Source organism: Solenopsis invicta, chromosome 3, assembly GCF_016802725.1.
Source record: "Solenopsis invicta isolate M01_SB chromosome 3, UNIL_Sinv_3.0, whole genome shotgun sequence".
NCBI lineage: Eukaryota > Metazoa > Arthropoda > Insecta > Hymenoptera > Formicidae > Solenopsis > Solenopsis invicta.
Genome location: NC_052666.1, coordinates 30,327,667 through 30,346,264, shown reverse-complemented (window position 1 = coordinate 30,346,264; position 18,598 = coordinate 30,327,667). Strand labels below are relative to the sequence as shown.

The window sequence follows — 18,598 nt, the reverse complement described above, 5'->3', positions numbered from 1 at the left end:
GTAAGAGTGCAATGGTATTATTCAAAAAGTAATGTTACATCCGCTGTTTCCCGACATAAATTTTCGCAAGATTAGTTACCGAATGAGGCTTGAAACATAAAACTTTTGACTAATGGCTCTGGCAGACCAGCGCGATTTGCGATACGCGACGCGCGTTTATCCAATGGGCGTACGTTTTTCTCAAAAAATTGTACGCCTATTGGATAATCGCGCGTCGCATGTTGCGTCATCGCGCTGGTGTGCAGGAGCCATAAGACTGGATCTTATCCATGGAAACAGGATAAGAAGCGTCTCCCTCCTAGAGTACACATGCCGTTTGTTTTCTGTTCCTGAACTCCCTAAATTAGTGTGCACTTAAAATGAAATAGATATATATTTGATAGTTAGCGAAAGCAAGAAAGAACGTTCCAGTGCAGTCTAGTGCAGGAATAGAAAACAAGCCGAGGGGGAATTCACAACCCAAAATTTTGTACACCAATGCCGATTTTTGGCATTGCTGTAAAACACTGCCGACATTTTTGTACACTGCCGACAATGCTTATTGTTAGTCAATGCCTACAATGCCGTCAATCCTATATTAAAATTAAGGCAATGCCATGCAATTATGAACACTACCGCGTGCCCATTATCATACGCCAATGCCTGCACAAGAATTCTAAAGCTTTCCCGAAGTATTCAAAAATTTTTGTGCTCAACCCCATGATCGAAAAACCGACTCTGAAGTGAGCTCACCACTCCCCAACCACTGACGACAATGCCGTCAATATTATAGGTCACTGCTTACTTTTTTCGGCAGTCCACTGCCGAAATTTTGTACACCAATGCCGGCTGTGAATTTCCCCTCGAAACAAGCCTATGATGTAAAATACAAGGTGAAACAACGCGCATCGTCGGCGGCTCGATGCGCGGTAAGAGGCGTGGCTCAATGTGATGCGCCAATGAAATTTGGGTCCAAATATATCCGCGCAATTTAAATACGAACAATATATGTATTTACACGTACTTAAAATGTAGAAGTTGTTAAAAAAAATATATATATAAAAATGTAAAAATACTTGAAATTTATTATCTTTAACACAAATCACTGTTGCAATAAACACTGTTGTTATAAACATGAAATATAACAATTTAGCCATACACATAAGCTCATTCTTATAACTTTCCAAATTTCTTCTAATCCAAGTTTAAAAAATTTTAAATCACAATTTTCATTAATGTACAAAGTCTCAACCTTACCTTCACGTTCTTCTTTTTTTAAGTAGCTTTGAATTTCTTCGATTCACCAATTATCTCAGATTCACGTATAAATACAAGTATACATACGTCCCAGTACCGCAGCCGTAGCCATATTGAATCTCAAAATTTGGACCCAGTTCTGATTGGTCTAGAGTATGATCTACTGCGCATCTGGTTACTTGTTTCACCTTTCTTCTTACATCATGCGATTGAGGCTGCGTTCCGATATACACTGCAAGTACTGAAAATCTATAGTTCACGTTACGTCACAGATATCTATCTAACAACTAGATCGCTACCTTCGGCTGAATAGCTGTGTCCGGCAGGATATCCGGATTCGGCCATCTTACCCAACAAGAAAATGGCGTCTACGCGTAGATTAGGTTAGTGCGTATGTGTTTGACAGGTTTGACAACTAAACCGGTTAACCGCTGAGCACCGTTGAGCATATTAATTGCGATTATCGAGTGTGTTTTTTCGATATCGTGCCATAATGACAAGCAAGAGCGGCATTAGAGCGGCATTGGAGCTGCCATTTTGTTGTAGGTAACATGGCTGAAACCGGATATCCTTCCTGCCTCAATACTGTCATATGCTAATGCCACAGGTTAGCGATCTAGTTTAGTATAGATATCTGTGCGTTACGTATACTATAGATTTTCAGTACTGGCAGTGAATTTCGGAACGCAGCCTAAGTATCGGCCCATTGCGTGCATCCCGCCAGGGGTTACAAACTCCTATGCTTTCCTCGGTACCAGTGTTTGCAGCGCCATCACTTTTTGACACCCTCACAGACGAGAACTAAATTTTATTGTGTGAGTGTTCCGCCATATTGGCAGTCTAGGAGCACTAGGAGTTCGAACGCTTTAATCCGTTAACATTTTTGTGTTTGTTGTGTGCATCACAATCGGATTTCGGTGTTTTATTATTCCAGTTATTGTTTCTGTATTGGTCCAGTTATCCTGTTGAATTATTGGGGACGGATATCAATAAAAAGAAAGAAGAAGAAGATCACGTATTTCTCGTTATTAAATTAGGTTTGCGTCTGTAAGTATCAATTGCATTTGGATAAATACTTTGGATAAATTAAATGTAATGTTTATATCCGATGTTTTTTTTCTGTTTATAGATTAAAGAATAAGTGTACCAGAATGGTTAGAGCATGTTGTGTACTCAATTGTACATAAAAGAAAAATATGCCATCGCATGTATTTCCAACAAATGTACACATGCGTGAAAAGTGGTTAAAAAGTTTAATTTTGAAACCCTACAAAGAAAATGAAATTAGTAAGCTTAGAATTTGTTATGAACACTTTAAAGAAAGTGATTATACTGGGACTTCCAAATATCGAAGACTAAATCGGACTGCTGTTCCTTTCATAACAACAGAGGCATGTACAACACAATTTAAGAATACTATACAGCATCAAGAACAAAGCATACAACAAGAGACAATTACAAGAATTTGATATTAAATAGAAGAAAATGTAAGGGCAAGGAGGATAAAACTACAAAAATACGAGAGGACTTCATCAATATGATGTTGAGAAATAATGATGTTCCACCACAGGTAATTCTTAATCCTAACATATGAATAACAGTTGGTTTATAATAGCCATAACAGTAAAAATTGGTTAATCATAATCGAGTATATTTTTATAAATCTATTATGATTGGCCAATTTCTTACGCTAACAACTATTATAAACCAATGTTAATTGTTCCCTAATAATTGTGAAAAACCCGTAAAAAATTTTATATGTATACATATAATTATACATATATACATATATACATATATATATATATATATATATATATATATATATATATATATAAATTTTCTCGGATAATGCCCTGATAAGTGCTTTGGTGCCTGTTTAAATTATATTATTGTATTTAAATTTTACGTATATTGGCATAATTTATATAAATATAATGTTTAAATAGTAATTGTGAGAAATACTTGTATGCAGTATGCATTTATCATGAAAGAATACAGTATATATATTTTGCAACTTTCTTACTTTCACAATATTAGAAATGCAGCGTATATATTTAGCAATTTTTTTACTTTCACAATATTTATAATACATATGCTTAGTTTTTGGTTTTTTATTTGTGTTATAGGCAAGACGATATACAATTCAGGATAAGATATTCTGTTTGGGCATTTATCGTAGATCCCGTTCATCTTATAATTTTATATTTAAATTTTTATTATGTCCATCACATACAATTTTGAACACCGAATTAATTTGTTAATCAAAAATTTTATACTACAATATAAAATGGAAAAACAATACGAAAAAGAACATACAAATATTTGACAAATATAAAATATAAATTGTATATTGTATATTATATTATAATTGTGTATTGTATCTATTGTACGTTATAATAAATATTCTTATTCTTATTTTCAATGTATTCTAATTTGTAAATAAATATTAATAGCAAATATTTTTAATAAAAGAAAAAATGCCTCAATTTATTCACCATCCTCACCTACTTTCAGTTTGTATGTGTATATCAATATGGCGGAACACTCACACAATAAAATTTAGTTCTCGTCTGTGAGGGTGTCAAAAAGTGATGGCGCTGCAAACACTGGTACCGAAAAAAGCATAGGAGTTTGTAACCCCTGGTCGCCATCAAGAGCGGTTGAGAGCGGTTCTGATCATCTGATATGTTGAAACATGTTGGGATCATAGGCAATTAATTTAGATACATGACAAAAATTTATTTTCTCAAGGCTATCGATATGCGTCCCAGTATTCTGTATTCTCATTGCCGACGATATTGACGGAATTTACTTCATGAACATTTTAGACATTAACGAGTGTTTTAGGTTAGAATCTTATAACTTATGTATAGAGTCCTATATAAAGAATAGGACTCTACTTATGTATATTCCCAGTAGTCAAGTATTTTCTAAATCTTACATCAATTCTTACAATGTTTATTATATTTTGTTATATTTTATTTTTATATTGTTACGTTTATTACAGTATTACTGCAATAAATATATTGTATTTATAGGTATCTGCGCCTTAAATATTTTTATGTATTTTCTATAGCTTTTCACATTTTAGAAAAGAATATTAATTATGGAGCGCGGGAAGACTGGACTTGGTAGGGCGGCGAAAAATAAAATTGCCCAACACCCGTCTGATTTGTTCGCACTGGGATCGAAGAATTCGAGAAATGACAACTCTGACTCTAAAAGCAGACCAGGGGTCATTCATTCCAAACCGAGTGGCAGTTCTACAACTTCTGGTAAATAATTTCCCTTTTATTGATACTCATGCTTGCAAATGATTGAATAAAATATATTTATTCAGTTTTTTTTTTGTTAAGAAGGAACTTGGTTTATAAAAATTTTTAACAACAGTGATATCTAAGAAATCTTTCCCTCTCTATATTTATTTCTTTTTATCCTTTTCTTTTGTTCTTGTTCATTGTCTTTTCTTTCAACTTCTCTCTCATTTGCAAATTATTGTTTGTAACTTATTCCTGTAAATTGTTGTGTAGCTAATGATCGGAAGAAAGAGGCTCCTTCTGGGTCATCGTTCATATACGTCCCACAGAAGAAGCCTAAGCTAGCTCATGTCAGTTCTCATCAGCGGCAACCTTCTTCCAGCGCGGAAGCATGGGAAATTGTAGTTATAGATACCGATCCTGCAGACTTCGTGCCTATGGCACTTGAGGCTAACGACAATGACGAGGGTGATAAAGTAATCGGGATAATATGTGGTGCTATCAAGACGTTGAAGAATCAAAGATGGAAACCTGATACATTACTTTATATGGGTTTGTTGTATCTAGCGAAAATCCGCCCATCTATTTTCTCCAATGATTGCATACTGCACGCACTATCGTCCCTGCTAAGGAGGGATCCAAATAATCAGAATCCCTATAAGAGTAAAGCGAGTCCCGTACTAGTTTCCGTACTCGCTGCGAATCTCTTGATGAAAGGTTTTCATGACAAGAAGAACTGGCCAGAAGTATTTGTGAAGGTTATTATTTATTTGTAATCTTTTGCAAAGTGACAAAGTTTGATCACAAATTTTTATACCTATTAAATCATTAGTAACTTATATTTGATAAAAAGATAAGTTTTGAAGTGTCATTTACATCTTATTAAAAATTGAAAATAATATTCAAAATTTGTTTTTTATTAAATATAAGTTATTTAAGGTTGTTTTGACTGCACAATGCTAGCTAAAAGTTATTGAAATTAAAAAACTTTGGACATCTTCGAAATTTATTATTTTTTCCTAATCAATGATAAAAAAAATTTTGGTTGCAATTATTTGAATTTTGGTTCTAAAATCAACTGCGCAAAGAACAAAACGAATAATTTGGTTCATGTAACATAAATAGCCATATTTTGTTAAAGATTTAAGGAAATCATTTTTAAACAAGTAAATGGATCCAAATAAATTTTTTTGGTAATTATTTTTTTTTTAGTTTTATTATGTATATGTAAAAAATTTGAATCATTTCATAATACTATGTTCTCATCGAATTTGCAAATAAATACTTAAAAACAAGATTTTTTACCAACAAGATTTTGGACCAAGAGCCAATAAAAAAATAAGAATAATTGTTAAATCAATAAGAGAATTGTGCTCAAATTTTACATAGATATTTAAACGTAATAATAGAACAATTTATGAAATATTTTTTTGATAATGCTTTGAAATGTAGTATATACAATCTTAATGATTGAATAGATGTAATATTTTGTGACAGAATTTTTTGTCTCTTGTATATAGCTTATTGCATAATTTTTATATCTTATTTTTTATTATTTGTACAGTTGTATGTCGAGGATGCTCTTGGAGAGCGTGTATGGGTTGACCATGAAGAATGCAAGGGTTTTGTCGACAACATATTATCAGGTTTCAACACAAGGCATCCACCTAAATCTGTCCTACAGTCAGAGTTTCCGGTACTAATGCAACGGGATTGTCCCAGCCCGTCTACAGTGGACGACGAGGATCCGGCAGCGTCAACGTCGTCCTTATCCGGGGATAAGGAGAAGATAGAGTTTCCAGTGGGGCCGCGGTACGCGCATTGCGTGGAGAATATAGAATTAATAGTCTTGGAAGCTGTAAAGGAGCAATTGAACAGACGTCAGGCCGAGACTATAACGAGAAATTTCTTGAAATTGCTTTCCTCGGCATGTGGCTTCGTCGAGATCAGAAACATTGCCGTTCCAAGGTTAGAGGTTTGGCTGCACAATCCCAAGTTGATGAGGCCCGCGCAGGAACTACTTATTTATATCTGTTACAATTGCACGTCTCACACTCAAAGAGACGTTGAGGTCATAAGCCAACTGGTCAAGATGAGATTAAAGACGAAGGCCGTGATTAACCTCTACTTGAATGGCGTCAAGGAACTGATCGGATTGCACCCGGAGAACTTAGCTACCATGCTGAAGCACACGATTTACAATGAGTTATCAAACGCGCGTAACCCAAACAATATGCCCATGTTGGGTATAATGTTTCAGACTTTGCCAGAGCAAGCGGCGAAATTGCTTGCGGAGATCTTTCAAGATTTGCTGATGAATCGTGAAGATTATTTGAGACCGTTGCGCGCATTGCTCAGAGAAATCGTGCGCGTGTGTCGTCACGATCTCAATTTAATCGTTTTCGTACGCACATTAATGTCCGAACGATCGGATATAGCTCAACAGTTGTTAAACTTTGAGTTTAAGGATCGCATGTTTATATCGATAGTGGATTTACTGTGTCTGTGCATGCTCCTGGCGATTAGTCCGCAAGTGAAGGAAGCGGGGACGCTGTCTGCACGCGCGGATAAAAAAGACGTGGCTCTGTTGCATCAGTTTCAAAAGCTTGTAGCCATGATACAGTATGAGACTGTGTTATGGCTACAGAATTCGGCGCAACAGATGTACTCTGTCGGACGTAACGAGCTCCTGCACGCGATGCACAAGATCATGCTTCTGGAGTCTCCCGAGCACTATTATAAACTGGATAATTGGCCACCAGAGTCGGACAGGGTATTTTACATACGACTGGTATCCGATGTCCCACTGTTACAAACTACATTGTGGAGATTGTTAATGATTGGTTATTCGAAAGTAAGTACTCAGATTCATTGTGAAACTATTCTATTTAGACAAAAAAGTAAGTAAACTAATAAATACGAGTAAATCAAAAAAGAATAACTAATTGTCCAAACATATATTGGTAGTTTATTTTATATTACATTTATCAAAGGCTTACTTGTGTTCAAACTGAAAAGTTTCACGAAGTTTATTTTACTACAAAGCACAAAGCATACTTCTGATTGAAATAAATCACTGGCAAAGTGTTTTTATTTATAATCAAATTTTCCTGCAAAAAATTATATTTGATGAATTTATAGCATAAAAATATTTCCTATATTCTGTGTCTAGATCATTAATTTTGTGACTGTTTTATTTATCTATTTTTAATTATTTGAAAAAATGAGAATAATTAATATATACGTCACGTTTCGACTTTACTTAAAATTCATTGTTTTCAGCATAAATATCATTATAAGAAAATAATCGAAATTAGAGATTATGAAATAAATACTATATAAATTAAAATCGAATATCAATATTATAGGCAACAATAACAATATTAATAAATATTATAATATAAATTTAAGAATTAGCAAGAAAATTTTGTTTAGATACAATCTTTATTCTATTTTTATTTATAGGATAACGGCATTACTCATTCAGAGGCTTTGGATTTAGCTGACTTATTGATTCGACGAGCGGCAGCCAATTTGACAGAGAGTGTCCCGATGTTACTAATTGACAAAATGGATGTAATCGAGCTTATTTTTAATCTCAGCATTTATCAACCACCGGGAACAATAAACATACCTGCCGAGTAAGTCTGCATGTTAAGTAATGGCCCAGCAGAGTTGGATAGCAGAATTGAAGAGTAACTTGTTGAAAAGTTGAAAGTTAAATAATACTTAAAAATTATTAACTTTAAATTTAACTTAGTTAATTTTTAATTTTAATTAGTTATTTTTAAAACACTTTAATTTATATTAATATATTTTCTTCAAGTTTACTTATATAAAAGAAAAAATATGTATTTTTGTTATTTTGTATAAACTTAATTTACGAAGTATTAAGTTTGATGATGATTTATATTATAATTGTTTGATTATTTAAGGTAATCTAATTTTAAAAATATGCGATATTTTTATTTAATATAAATAATATTTTCATCAAATTTAACTTTTAAATTAATTTAAATTAATTTAATCTTAATACAACTTTTAACTGAATTAATTTTTTGCTTATGTAATTTTTAACGTAACTAAATTAATTTTATAAACCATTAACTTTATCTTAATTTAGTTAAAAAATGTTAATTGACCCAATCTTGTTAATTAATGACAATATCCAAAATGGAAATCTAATTTTAAATGATTTTTTTTAATTGGAAGATTATTTTTACTTTAAATGAAGTATTATGGCAATAAGTAGACTCTTTAAGAATTCAAATAAAATTAAATACAATTATATATGTATTATGTAATGATATAATTTATATATTCAAAAAGCATTCTCAAGATCGAATTTTCAATATTTAGGACACTGTCAGTCATTAGGCTATCCTAAGCATATTATTTTTAATTGTAACTTTAATTGTACAATATATACGTTCGTTTTGTAGATATCTACCACCGACATTGGCGATAGCTAACCTTTATTGGAAAGGATGGACAATGTTATTAATTTTAGCTGCTCACAATCCATCCACGATTGGCTCATTAGGATGGAAACGATATCCTATATTAAGGACGCTTATGGAAATGTGTATTACAAAGTGAGTTTAACTGTTAAAAATTGTTGCTATAGTAGTAATGGGAACGGGTGGAACTATGAATCACTTACTATACCTAGATCTGAAAAGCTCTTTTGTTAAAGATTAAGAATTTAAAAATTTGTACATACGTATTATAAAATCATATAATAAATATATTTATTTAATTATATAACTAGCTTTGTTTCAATAAAATGTTTATTGAAACGAAGCTAGTTATATAATTAAATAAATATATTTATTTTCAATAAAATGTTCGTCTCCTAGTCATTTCTCGTATCCACCGCCAACTATGGCTTTGCCAGAGATAATCGAACAAGAACGTGCAAAAGAAATGCAAGTTGAGAGTCATGAGAAACAACAGATATTGGAGTATGAAACGCACTTGGCCGCAGCATCGACTAGGATCCAACTATCCGAACAGAATAGTTTCCTGTTGTCACAATTAATCACCATGGATCCAACGGGAATTGCTAGAAGACCGCCACAGGCCGTGCTTGAGCAGATACAGTCGTTGAATACGTCCCATAGACTGGGTCATCTGCTTTGCCGATCGCGCAAACCGGATTTTTTATTGGATATCATTCAAAGACAACAGCAAAGTACATCACAAAGTATGCCCTGGTTAGCAGATCTCGTGCAAAACAGCGAAGGTTCTTTAAGCCAATTGCCAGTGCAATGCCTCTGCGAATATTTATTGTCGACTAATCCACAGACTGTTGAAAAACAGCCTAGACAGCAACAGCTATTGGCACACCTTCAGACATTGTTAACCGATCCTAATCAGGATCAGCAGCATGCATATGAGGTTTTGGAGTATTTCTTGAGGAGACTGAGCAGCCAGCAAAGTAGCAGCCGGGTCCAAGCGATCACCGGACTCAAGATGGTTTTGGACTCGATTCCCCTCGAGGACGAGAGTATGGACGTCGATGGGGAAAATGAAAAGTATGTTTCTAAATGTATCTTGAATAAGAAAAAGCTTTAACAAAACCGCTTTTTTTAATTTGAGATTTGAGACACAAGACTATGCATTACCAAAGACAAAAACTTAAATCATAAAACATTGTCTTAAGATTGTAAGTTAGCTATTCTTTAATGGCTTGTGTTATACTTTAATGATATTTGTTTCAGAGAGACCTGGCTTCTACGAAAATTGCCATCGATACCTCATTTTTTATCGGTACGTTCGCTGGTTTCCACGGCGCTACGTGGCGCTTGTCAGGTTGAAAACAGTCCGGATCTCGTGCAAACCTACATATCATATCTAGCCGTGCACACCGCCGATGATGATTTGCCCGACTTAACGGATTTGGCCAACGAGATCTCTCAATTGGTTGTCGAACGCAGCACCATTATCGCAGCCATTCTACCTCAACCCGAAAGCGATAATCAACGAGCCAAGCAAACGTTGCACTCCTTTATGGCAATCTTCTGTAATTATCTTGAAAAAGCACGATTGCCTAGAGGAGAGGGTTATCAGTGGTCCGAAAGTCAAGATCAGATCTTGGTTCAGTGGAGTAACGGCGAGGAGTGCACCATGCACATCCTTGTGGTACACGCTATGATTATACTGTTAACCTACGATACATCAGAGGACGATTCATTGTTCAATAACTTGCTGGAAACTTGGTTTCCTTTAACGGAACAACCAAAGGCCTTTCTTGTGGATACTAGCGAAGAAGCGCTGCTTATACCTGATTGGCTTAAGTTACGAATGATCCGAAGTAACGTGCCCCGTTTAGTGGATGCGGCTTTAAAGGATCTGGAGCCTCAGCAATTGGTACTTTTCATCCAAAGCTTCGGTATACCTGTATCGTCAATGAGCAAATTGCTTCACACGCTTGACGCGGGTGTACAGATCGACCCAAGTTCTGTTGGCGAGGCAGTGTTGGATAAAACGTACATGGCACAACTAGTCGAAGTGCAACATCGAAGAGGCGCCACAGGTGGACTGGTGTTTGTCCAGGTATTGCTATTGATGGAACCGCAATTACCGGACGAAGGCGTAATGTCAATTGGGAGGCTTCATCAACCATTACCGATAAGTGCCACAGTACAAAAACAGTCTGTCATACAGTGCTCCGTGAAGACTGATGTGCCGCACTTGATAAATCGGCTCTTTATTGAAAATATTCCAATAAATCAGAAAATGGACGCCTATAGGCGTTTGCACAAGACTCTGGCGAAGGATCTGCAGAAATCGTGCGCAAAGGAAAGTGGCGCAGTGGTACTGGCCATACAGCACATATGCAGCGTTCTTAGTTCCATGCAAGTCAAACAGTTTCTGGCTTCGCTTGTACACATGCCGCAATATTCCTGCACGCTGATGCGTGTAATCTTATTGCCGCTTAAGAGACCATCGACGTCGAAGCACGTGGTCGAATTGGCACGCAACATGTGCCTAAATCTGATATCGCTGATAGGGGACGTAAAGGCGCCGGTTTTGTCGATTCTACGGGATTTTGCTAATGTACTGACGAAGACGCCGCAACGCGCGGAACTGTCGATGCTGATGCAGAGCCGCGGCGAGAGCCCCGGCTCGATATTAGAGGCTACAGATTCTGTAAATCTAGAAGGCGTAGGCCGAAGGCTGTTGGATCTCTGTTTGAAGCAGCAGAAGAATGATGACCTAGTCGAGGCTATGGCAAGATTATTGGTCAGCGATAGTAACGAGGGCACCTTGAAACCTCGTACAGGGCTGTTGATAGATTGGCTAGCTTCCGTGGAACCCGAGCTAATCGGCATTTGTCCAAATCTCCAAATGAAGCTATTATTTGGAAAAGCAAATGTACACATTAATACCGATAACAATATTGTGAGCTCGCATTCCTGCAGACCTTACTTGTTGACACTGTTGACACACAGAGCAAGTTGGACCACTCTGTATAAATGCGTCGGCCACTTGTTAAATAAATGTGATGATGAGTAAGTACAACGCACTCTTTCATTTTGTCAATAATTTCTGCTCTCACTGTTTGCGATATTCTCTATTATGAATATAGATATAATTTTATCCTAAGTTGACTTTAATCAGCATATATTTTTTTTTATTTATGATTATTATGTGTTTACAGATACGATCCTACAGCCGTTCTGGACTTTTTATGGGCTTTGACTTGCAATCCTAAGCTGTGGCAGGGCCGGGACAAATTCACACCGAAGCATTATGTTCCTGAGAATATTCTGTTGTTAGAGGAACGACAGCTTCTTAATCTAGTGGCATATCTGGTATCTGAGGCCGTTATTATCTGTAAAATGCAGAACAGAAATGCCGCCCTAGCGAGAATGGATATCAGACTTGATCTATTGTTACATTGTATATCCACCGAAGACAGTCTGATTTCTAACGTGGTTAACTATTTAGCGGAACGCATGATGGATAATACTAAGTAGGAATTTTGCAATTATATATGTTTTAGAATTTATTATTTTAATGTATTTAAATGATTATATTTGACTTTCAGTGCGGATTCAATGGATATGGCGCATCAGTTTCTACTACACATGTACATGAAGATACCGAAAGTCATTTGTTACCTCAACACCTTACAGGCGAGCAAGTTCGTCGATGGTTCGAAAATAACAGACTGGACGGGCTCGATGCTCGATTGCATGAGCCACTCACTGTTGACGGCTCTGGCAGCGACCCCGAGACAAAAGTCCTGGAGTTCCAAGTCTCAGGAATTCGAACTGTGCGCGAGAAAAATGGCCGCGGTGCATCCTATATTGGTGCTGCGACAATTGCCTATGTTAGCATCCTCCTTGATGGGAAGATGTTACCTCGATTTTAGTCTTTTTAAAACTGGCCACCATTGGGCTCTTTTTCAACAAGTAATGGGCTTACTAGAGCTATTGCAGCCGCATCTATTTAACGAGCAACACGAAACTGCGTTGGAGAATACTTTGGAAAATTATTTCCAGTGTTTTCAGGTATCACAAATTTACACATTCAAAAAAAAAAAAAAAAACTTAATGATTTAGTCTTCATTAATTACACTAGTTTATATCTAAAAATTATTTTAAACCAGACAAGGTGTTTCTTATAGATTTTTGGATGCTGAAAATGATACCACAAACTTCAGTACATAAGGCACGCAAAAATCTATGAGAAACACCTTCTCTGATTCAAAATAATTAAAGAAAGTATTTCTTTTGTAAACTAGTATTATCATAGAATTTTCAATGTATCTTATTGCTTCTTGTTGTTTCAAACAAATCGTTCAAACAATCACAATCATAACAATCATTCTATATGATCATTCTGTACGATTTTGTTTATAGAATTATGGATATATGAAAGATCTCGTCAACTTGCTGAACAGATTTGTATCATTACTACAGTCGTATATATCTCATGATCCACAACGAGCAATGAAATATCTTCAGAAACACACGCATGTTTTACAGTAAGTTATCTTTTACACGCGGTGCAAGTGATTTATTTTATTGAATTCGATATGTTTACATGTATAATTTATATGTGCGTGTACAGTGAGTTACAGATAAATTATTCAAACGTACCCGCTTTGAGGACACTCGTGTCGGGGATACCAATACCGAGAGAGGGAGAAGACGCAGATGATGTTTTAATCACCATAACTCCTGCACTGCATCCCCCGGAATCCACTTTTCCACAACATTGGCAATCGATGCTACCTACACTCACTAAGATGCATGGTGAAGGTACGATAAGTAACTCTATTAAACATCATTCAACAAGGAGTTTATTCAATCTTATTGAAATATGGATTCCCGCAATGTGGGAAATATACCACTTAAAGTCTTATTCATCCTTCAACTCTCCAATTAATCTTTTATAAAAAAACACATGAGGCATGTATGGGATAAAAGTCAGGATTGAACTTGGAACTCACTGACTACAAGTCAATCGTTTTTACACGGAGCTTATGCATCATTCCAACAGGGAATTTACTCAAATCTTATAAAAAGATTCTCTGAGAATTTCTGAATTTTCCAGATATTTTTATTCAAAATTTCAAGGAAGATTACATAAATTTTTAATGCAACTTTAAAATAAATTAGAAAGACAAGCAATACTATAAATATATAGTAAAAAATAAGGATTCTACGAGATTATATATACCCTTGTTTTACAATTAATGTTGCGAAACCTATAGAACAGTATAGCAAACGCTCACTACAATATAATGTTGTCTTCTATTGGTCACCTCGATTTTTTAAATGAAAATTTGCAAGTTACATAAGAATATATAACGTGAATGTACATACAATATTTATTACTAACCAATTACCGACATTTTACAATATTAAGAAAAAAACGATCAAAGAAACAATTTTTTTCAGAAAAAGATTAAATTTAAAATAAAATTGCAAAAAATGTTTAAGCATAAAATTGTATGAAAACTCGCGAGATTTTTAAGGGTTAAGAAAAAAAATTTCTGGAAAATCCAGATTTTGTCCAGGTATTAAACATCCTGTTTAAATTGTAAAGTCATTCAATTAATACAAAGAATAAAAAAATTATTTAGCCTTCTATATAAGCAATATTTCAGTCTTTCTTATTATATGTATTCTAATACGAAAGAATGATCTTAAAAATTGTTTCATCTTTTGCAGATGTATTCAACGCGCTTCAAGAGATCGATCACGTGTCGATGCGAAAACCATCAGTTTTAGATCCCATAACGGACAACATAGCCGAATTACTTGTATCACCACAGGGTAATATCAGATCTCTCGCTCACAATATACTTGCTAGAGCACTGAAGCACCGTCCCTCATCAAATGCAAACATATTGTCCGCATTTCAAAGATGTCTCGATAGTCATAGAGCGGACGTTCTTATGTCAGCTTTAGAAAAATTGCCAGATATCGTGTTATGCATGCAAGGTAAAATTGATTTCTGTAACATGATTATTAAAATTTTGATAAAAGTTTTATTATTATAATAATGTATTGATACGCAATTGTTTATCTATAGAATTTAGATAAAACCAAATTTTTAGCTTATTAAGTTTAGATTGTTAATAAATATCTAAAGATTTATATTACTAAAATTTCAAATTTTAAATTATTATAGTATTTAGTTTTTAATAATATTTTTAAATATTAACTTTTATTTGAATAAGAAATGCATTTATATGATTCATTATAAGTAAATTTATAATTATAATATAAAATCTATAATTTTTTAGATTATACTTTTAGAATTTTAGATTATAATTATAAAATTATATTGTACATATTTTATAACTATTAATTATAATTAAATTAATGCTTTTGCGTTGCTATATGATTTATATCTCGATATCGAGATACGATAATAATTTTACAAAGTCATAAATTTCTCTTTTGCTTTTTTACATTACAGAACACGCTTTACCGTTGATGCAGAGGGTGTTTGAGTTGGGAGTAAACTCGAACGTCAACACGATACCCTACATCACCAAAACTATAGCTCTATTAAATACGCAGCAAGGTTGTTAACATTTAAAACTGTTAATCTATTAGTTTTGTAAATATTACGCGTAAAACTTTTTTACAATTAAAAGACAAGACAGGCAGAAGATTTTTGTCTCTTTCCTTCCAATATGTTTAAGATATAAGATCATTTATATCATAAAGTACCAGTAATATAATTATTTAAATACAAATGAGAACGATACAAAATTTTATGTGTATTTTTTATAAATGACATATACATATGTTATTTACTTTACAAAATTATTCTCTGCAATATTATCAAAGCTAACATCGTATAGTTATTCAAAAGCTTGTGGAGGAACGTCATTGACCGAATAATGCTTCATAAACATAGTGATTGCACTTTTTATATCCCAATTCGCCTCCGCAAGATATTTGTAACAGTGTCGAACATTCATTGTGGTAAGTTCATGTAAAAATCTAATTAGTTGTTCTTTCTCCGACACACTGAGCACCGTTGGAGTAAATTTAGGCACGGGTCTTGGTTCGAATTTTACTTCGTTACCTGCATTAGTGAATGTACTATCGATGTAATACTGATCATTGACAATACAGTATTCATTGTCTTCTTTTCGTATGATGATGAAGGTTCTGTTGAATAGCATAGGCGGACAGATTACCAGTCGAAATGAAAATAGCCCTTGCACTGAAATGACTAAGTGATTATCGTCCTCGTGTAACAAGTCGACGTGAAACGTCTTGAAATCGTGCGTCGTCGGTGGTTGCCGTTGCAGGGCGGTGATTATCTTTTCAGATCCCCAAAACAAGAACTCGTGGCACTTAGCGTAGTCGGCGAATTTCAACAGATTTCTATTTGTGGAAAACGTTTTGATGATCTCTTTGTGCACGTGATTCGATGTACCGCCAAACGTCATGGAATAGAATGCGTTTTTATCGTACAGGCCATGCATTACTATTCTATCCTCTTGATCGTATAGCGTGAAGAAGTGCTTGACAAATTGCCTGATCAGAGGAATTTTCGTTCCATTACTGAGATAATTACTCTGTATGTTCGGCACGAATTTCTGTTCCATCCCTATGACAACCCCGTCCAACTTCTGCAAATGTGGGAAAACGTTTTTCACCGCCTGTACATATTCCTGAGAGGTGGTGTACCTGGTGCACAGTGGATTTCCGTCCAACCAGAGCTCGCTTATCTTAAACTCGCAGAAGTAACGCAGATACTCCACGTCTAGGATCTGATTGTGTCGCAGGTCTAATTTGGTCAGATGGTAGCTGAAGAACTTGTCGAATAGGATGATGGCTCTGAGCTTGTTGTACCTCAAGCTCAACTCGCGCACAGGCAGTCGCGTTTGCTGGGACTCGCGATTGTTGCTTATGATGCCTAACTTGCTGCAACGCAGGACCATATCAAAGATCTTTGGAATGGAGATTGGGCAAAATATCGAACCAAGGGCCTTCTCGTTCTCGAAGTCGTCCAGATTAAACACCTTCTTCATCGGCTCATACCGAGCATGCAAGGCCTCTGCTATGATCTTGTTCGTGTTCACCCGCAGCTCCTGCGCACCAAGGTACCCCAGCACGATGTCCATGCGCAACTCCTGGCCACCGGGCAGCGTTATACACATCCCCTGCTTTACGAGGTTTTCTATCGCATTGCCGCCGCATTTCGCGAGAAACGTACTTTTATTCTTGTCCTCGATAGTGTACATAATCGGCACCAGGAGCGCCGGCTCGCATGCAGTTATGAATGCGCGCAGGACTTCGTTGCGCATGTATAAACCGCCGTCAAAGATGATAAACTTGTGCCAAAGGTCCCTGCGGCATGCAAGGGCCATCTCTGTGACGTCGAAGGATGGTTTGAGGTAGGTGATCCTGTGGGGCTCCCATGGAGGTATGGCTCCAGTTTGACTCGTTGTTGGTGGATTTGTTTCCAATTTTATTGGCGATGCCATTGTTTGCTATCAAGAAAAACAGCTTTCTCCTAATCTCGCTGTATCATAACCTGTTTGATTGATATAATAATGTTACAATGGATATGTATATGGGATGAAAAATATTAAATGTAATAGACCAAATATTTAAAAAAAATACAGAAGATACAGAAAAACGTCCCAGACAAAAGTTGTATGGTCTGGAGAGGAACAAATAATAAAATTAATTTTTGAAAAAACTAATTATTTAAGGTTGTTTAAAGATATCACCATTTTAAAAAAATGGAATTGTAAGATTTTTTTTATTGCAATATGATATCTCTAATTATTTTGCATATAAAAATATTACGGTAAAGTTATTGAAAAATTAATAGTTTAAGAAATATTTTATGTATATTTTATTCTAGCATTTTTCGACATAAAATATAAAATTTCTCTGATAAACTATTCACTTTTTGACAACTATGTCTTAATTCTTTTATGCACGGATTAATAAGAATCAATTAGTGTAAAGAAAACACATAATTGCTTTTCAAAAAAATATGTAATTACATAATCTTTGCTCTATTACATTTAACATTTTCCTGTATATAAAAGTACTAAGATAAAGTTATTGAAAAATTAATAGTATAGATATTTTATATTTTATCATGTGCCATATTTTGATGTATGTACCTTAATATTTATGTACAGAATAAAAAAATAAATCAGTTAATGCAAAAAAAACATTGTTGCTTGTCAAAAAATATGTATAAATATTGTATAACTTTTATGTCATATTGTATTTGACAAATTTTACCTTATACATATAATAATTATCAATTGACAAATAAATATCAATATTTCATTACAAACCTTATTCTGATTTTAGTGACGTACGTTGTAAACAATTTTTTTTCTTATTTTATTTATTTTTTTGAGACAGCTCGACAGAGGTTGGTAGGTTATGCGGCTTCACTTTCTTTTTGAGGTTACGGAGTAATTACTCATCAGCTTGATGAATTACGTAAATCTTCTAATTTTTTTTACAAAACAATACATTATTATACAAACAATACATTTAATCTTTTCTCACTTTTTCTATTTATTTATAAATTTTCGAGGTTAGGATATGATGTATGAAGTTCAAAGATATCGAACGCATCGGTAT

The 18,598-nt window shown here is 34.7% G+C and overlaps 2 protein-coding genes and 1 long non-coding RNA gene across 5 annotated transcripts; 2 read left to right on the top strand and 1 right to left on the bottom strand.

The window, feature by feature from the left end:
* Positions 1-2,027: 2,027 nt before the first annotated feature.
* Positions 2,028-3,662, top strand: LOC113006200. The gene is made up of 3 exons (XR_005574239.1): positions 2,028-2,283; positions 2,366-2,806; positions 3,366-3,662. It is a non-coding gene; the product is annotated as an uncharacterized LOC113006200 (long non-coding RNA).
* Positions 3,663-3,874: 212 nt separating this feature from the next.
* LOC105204560 (integrator complex subunit 1) lies at positions 3,875-15,633 on the top strand. Of its 3 annotated transcripts, none has more exons than XM_011173680.3 (14): positions 3,875-4,086; positions 4,331-4,514; positions 4,770-5,254; positions 6,061-7,350; positions 7,962-8,137; positions 8,939-9,091; positions 9,356-10,033; positions 10,220-12,013; positions 12,163-12,477; positions 12,553-13,018; positions 13,370-13,494; positions 13,581-13,771; positions 14,687-14,959; positions 15,441-15,556. In XM_011173680.3, the coding sequence occupies exons 2-14, from the start codon at positions 4,346-4,348 to the stop codon at positions 15,554-15,556; spliced, it is 6,231 nt and encodes a 2,076-aa protein (XP_011171982.1). In that variant the 5' UTR covers positions 3,875-4,086; positions 4,331-4,345. The 3 variants fall into 3 exon arrangements, with proteins under 3 accessions (XP_011171982.1, XP_039302356.1, XP_039302355.1); XM_039446422.1 differs by having other exon boundaries at positions 4,316-4,514; XM_039446421.1 differs by lacking the exon at positions 3,875-4,086 and having other exon boundaries at positions 4,346-4,514; positions 15,441-15,633.
* A 94-nt stretch (positions 15,634-15,727) lies between these two features.
* LOC105204557 (nuclear RNA export factor 2) lies at positions 15,728-18,549 on the bottom strand. The gene is made up of 2 exons (XM_011173677.3): positions 18,304-18,549; positions 15,728-17,519 (listed from the first exon to the last, which is right to left on the bottom strand). Exon 2 carries the CDS (start codon positions 17,467-17,469, stop codon positions 15,832-15,834), a length of 1,638 nt encoding a protein of 545 aa, XP_011171979.1. The 5' UTR covers positions 17,470-17,519; positions 18,304-18,549; the 3' UTR covers positions 15,728-15,831.
* Positions 18,550-18,598: the final 49 nt, after the last annotated feature.

Bases quoted from the DNA above. Each gene is read 5' to 3' on its own strand.
- LOC105204560 (XM_039446421.1), top strand. From the start codon at position 4,346: ATGGAGCGCGGGAAGACTGGACTTGGTAGGGCGGCGAAAAATAAAATT. The intron at 7,351-7,961 runs GTAAGTACTCAG...TTTTATTTATAG, and splicing joins TAATGATTGGTTATTCGAAA to GATAACGGCATTACTCATTC. The intron at 13,019-13,369 runs GTATCACAAATT...TTTTGTTTATAG, and splicing joins ATTATTTCCAGTGTTTTCAG to AATTATGGATATATGAAAGA.
- LOC105204557 (XM_011173677.3), bottom strand. From the start codon at position 17,469: ATGGCATCGCCAATAAAATTGGAAACAAATCCACCAACAACGAGTCAA.